This window comes from Austrofundulus limnaeus, unplaced genomic scaffold, assembly GCF_001266775.1.
Source record: "Austrofundulus limnaeus strain Quisiro unplaced genomic scaffold, Austrofundulus_limnaeus-1.0 Scaffold1322, whole genome shotgun sequence".
Lineage (NCBI taxonomy): Eukaryota > Metazoa > Chordata > Actinopteri > Cyprinodontiformes > Rivulidae > Austrofundulus > Austrofundulus limnaeus.
In genome coordinates, this window is record NW_013953724.1 from 52,068 (window position 1) to 56,735 (window position 4,668).

The 4,668-nt window shown below is 35.3% G+C and overlaps 1 protein-coding gene across 1 annotated transcript in view; it reads left to right on the forward strand.

Moving 5' to 3' along the window:
• tmx1 (thioredoxin-related transmembrane protein 1) overlaps nt 1–4,668 on the forward strand; it is a gene marked incomplete in the record, with an annotated part of 21,821 nt that overhangs the window by 11,156 nt on the left and 5,997 nt on the right. Inside the window, 2 exon segments of the mRNA XM_014031800.1 lie at nt 1,741–1,842; nt 1,940–2,006. Coding sequence (XP_013887254.1) covers nt 1,741–1,842; nt 1,940–2,006 — 169 coding nt within the window.

Consider the following 4,668-nt stretch of genomic DNA (forward strand, 5'->3'; position numbering starts at 1 on the left):
GTTAATTATTTAGTTAAAGTTAACAGAATTTTGCTTTAATAAAGTAAACATTTGGGTAAAATTGTTGCTAAGTTTTTTTTCCTGGTTTTGTACTGATGCAACTCATCTCATCGTATTCTTTTTTTTTTCTTTTTTCGTATTGTTTTTTTGTGAAGTTGGTCTTAAAATAAGTTTCAATTAGCATTAAATAGGTCTTAAAAAGTCTTAAATTTAACTTGTTTTAAGCTGTAGGAACCCAGAGTTTATTGTTTTGGAGTTCTGTTAAAGTTGCATCACAAAATTAATTAACTTTTATTTAAAAATAAACATGCAAATTACCAACATTTTTGCAGCCTAATTAATATCACATATTGCTTAATAATTATGMTTTATAGGTATAATACTATAATTATACCAGTTAATTTTAATGAAGAGATTCTAAATAAAAGATGGAAAACTGGAGTGAAGATGTAGTCAGTAAATCGTTTAAAATCTGTTTCACTTTTTTCCTTTACTCAGATTTTAAACCAATAAATGATCAACATTATAATTATATATTTGGATCAAGGTTCAGATTTGAATTTAATCACAAATAGTAACAATGAAATATAATGTCAGCTAGAAGACCATATTTATTTTTAGTTTCTTTATAATTTGGAGGTTTGTTTTCCTAATTCACTTCTTTTCTTTGTTCTGCTTTTTGTAAAATAACTCAGAGCATGATAAGCTGATGTTAGTGTCTCATTAGCTGGTTGTTAGCATCTGTAGCTAGCCTGCTAACAACATGTCCACTCTTATAGCTTGTTGCAAATATTTGTTTCAAAACAGCTTTACTGTAAAACGACAGACAGGTGTTTCTCCTCTGGTAGACGAGTAATGATTCACAATCATATTCACTGGATAAAATGTATAAAAAAACAAATGTTGTGGGTTTTATAATGCATGTAAAAATGTTATCTGCTATCATACATAAATGAGTAGCACTCCCTGTGACTGGAGGGAAGGAAACAAAATAAAACCTCTGCGGTATCTTTAATAATAACTGTAGAACAGTCTGACAGGAACTTGGAGTTAGCAGGTCATATGCCTCTATATCGTATACCATACTGTGACTGAACTGCTGTGATTCAATAAATGATTAAATATGAAGAATAAATAGTATTAAAGGATTACATGAGCTCTCTAAATAATATAATATTTTTGAAAGCAATAATTATTTTAATAGAGAAATCAGTCAGTCTAACAAATAAGATGTATTTAAGTTACTTTGTGCAGTACAAAAGACACGTTTGTTGTATTTTTTAAATATAAAATTATAATGTGTTTGCAGTGAGAAGTTATGGAGATGGTTAAATATTTGTTTCACTATATCTGACTCAAGTCTTGCAAAAAATATTTTTTATTGAATATATTAAAAACATTAAAATCACAAATATAAACTACAGAGAAGCTGTTCAAAATACTAAACTGTGTACTTTGGCTAAGAACATGGACACATTGTATAGTGTTATGAGTAAACTATACTGTGTACTTGTTTGTGGTGTGGTAAGAGTTATCGTGTATTTATCATTATCAAGGTGAACTGGTCAATATATCGTGATATTGATTTTAGATCATATCACCCAGCCCTATTAGAAATACAGATAAGCAGAAAAAAATCCAATGTAAACTGCTGTTGTGTCTGATAAAAGTAATGTCATGTCTGTTGTTGGTAAATATAAGAATCTGACAGTATTTTGTGTGACGATGATGTGTTTTCAGCGTTGTCATAACTACATGACTGAGCAGCTGAGCATTCCTGTCTGGGGTTCATATGTTATCTTCGGTCTGGTCACCTTGTTTGCAGGACTTGCATTGGGTCTAGTAAGTCATTTTCTGGCTCATTTTCTGGTTTAAATTACAGATTGTTTTGTTAACTTAAATAAATGTGTGTTCTCTTCTAAATGTCTTCTTGTTTTAGCTGCTGGTGTTCATCGCAGACTTCATCTTTCCTTCACGGCGCTTTTCTTCTCCTGATTACTACCAGAGTGAGTGTTGTTTTCTGACACAAACCCAGTTCTGAAAACGTTAAAATGTTTAGTAAAAATGTCAAAACAGAATGTAATATTTGGCCAATTTCATAAATCTGTGATTTTTATTACATTATTCATAGTGGAACACAGTAAATGTGTTAAAATGGAAAATTGTGTTTGAAAAAGTGTCAGATTTGAATTTAAAGTAATTCCAGCTCTGAAACAGCTGCTCTTCTTTTTCTATCAGTCTGTAAACATGTAGGAACTGAGACCAGTTTGTTACAGGGTTTGGAGGGAATCTTGTCCCAATCTGGTCTGATGTGGAATTAGAGTTGTTTTTCAGACTTGGGTCTACTCTGAAGATTTTTGTTTCATGATGTTTGAAATGCTTTAAACTAGTAAAAACATCCACCCACTTCGGATGTTATCATCCATGAAATGGACGTTATTAGGCATTATCAGTCCCATAGAATGGCTTCAGAAGGTCCCGCCTGTGCTGGTTAGCAGGTTCCCCCGTCCCATAGAATGGCTTCAGATTGTCAGCTGGTTAATATGAGGCTTAAAACCACTATCTGGTTAGTTAATATGAGGCATAAAACCACTATCTGGTTAGTTAATATGAGACATAAAACCACTATCTGGTTAGTTAATATGAGGCATAAAACCACTATCTGGTTAATATGAGGCATAAAGCCACTATCTGGTTAATATGAGGCATAAAGCCACTATCTGGTTAATATGAGACATAAAATCACTATCTGGTTAATGTGAGGCAATAAAAAACAGGTTAGCATGAGGCAAAAAGCTACTAAGGTTAACCTTAGAGAAAATGTCATGGTGAGCGCTAAAGACACCGCCCTCCAACGGTTGTATAATGTGGCCTTCCAATAGGGCAATGGGTAGAGCGTCGAACCACAGAGCGGGAGACCGGGGTTTGAGTCTGACTCGGACAGCAAGTACACTGATCGCCACCAGGCACGGACAAAAAATTTATTAAAATGTGTTTTGTTTGTTTACACATTCATTGTCATTGATATATTAACCCACTAGGGGGCACTGTCGAGACAGTCTGAAGACTAGAAGGCACAGTTGGGACATTCTGAAGCCATTGTATTGGACTGATAACACCTAATAATGTCCATTTCATGGACTGATAACATCAGAATCCCCTGAAACATCTGGACTTCAGGCAGGTCAGTTGAGTTCTGCTGTTCTGAAGCCATGCTGCTGTAACAGGYCCAGTTTAACATCGTCTTGCTGAAACGAGCAAGGTCTCTTCTAAAAAAATAAATAAATAAATAAATACTGCAAAGATGCCTTTCCAGATGTGCAGAGGGCAGCTGCCCGTGTCGTTGGCTCTAATGCATCTGCAGGGCAGGTTGTTAACTGTCGGCTGCATAGTCCCTTGGGTGGCAGCTGAAGGCCTTAGTCCTCTAACTCTGACTTACCAAATCTGGTTCTTAATCCTTGTTTAAAGAAAGGAGAATGAGCTCTGAAAACAATGATTGTTTACGGTGTTTCTTGTGGTGAATAAAAATGCAGTGTGGAGCATAAGAAACAAAGCTGTTATCCAGGTGAACAGGGACCTTTGTTTGGTTGCTCCTGCACGTTGAAAAGAAAGTAGGAGGGTCCTGATACAGATTTTTCACTTCCGATACAATACCGATATTGCAGCCTTGAGGATTGTCCGATACCGATATCAGCACAAATTATATACTTTTATTACTTATTTTGTAATGTGGAATCTAAGAAAAGTCTTGAACGAGTGATATTCAACCAGAAAACAATACTCAACAACAGCAGATATGAGAAAAACTGACCCATTTATTATTAACCAATGGGTTAAATCAATTTTAAACTCAACAATAAGAAAATTCTTCAACTGAATAAAATAAATAAAATTAGAAGACCCTGAAAAATACTCTCAATAAATCCAACAAAATATAATATATTTTTAAAGTGCAAAACAATAATTCAAGGTCACTTCAGTATTTTTTTCCTGTCAGAGCCAGCCTGGTGCTGCTGATATGATGGGAACAACTGCTTAGTCTTCACTCAAACAATAGTGAACAAAATAAACACATCACTCTTTTAACAAATACTAAAGTTAGTCAGTTAACTAACAATGGCTCCATCTCTGATTTCTGCAGTCCAACATGATATGCAGATTCTTTTTTAGGAAGATGAGCATTTCAGCATGCTGAGCTGCTGAGCTGATGTGTTTGACATCACTGAAGTGGACAGGACTCATTTCACTGTCTTGAAATGACAAGCCACCTGATCTTATTTTATGCAGTCTTAACACGATTACATGTGCTAAAACAAACTCATTATAAACAGTACAGTTTTTCTCATACACACCAGGTTAGGCAAAATAAATGTAACAATTTAAAATAAATTCCCTTACTTGTCTTTATAACGTGGATCCAGCAGTGTTGCCACCGTGTAGAGAGGCTCAGATTCTACGTGCTTGAAACGTCTGCGGACTGCATCCAGAAGAGTGGTTTTCATCGTTTGGATCCCCTGATCATCTTCACTCTGTTTACTGAGAAACCGTATCAGGACATGGATAGAGGGGATGACATCAGCTGCAGTAGAAGAGGCAGCGCTGACATTAGTTGTTAGCTGGGGTCGGGACCCAAAGTGGGGTCCCGAAACATCAAGGTGGGGTCCTGAT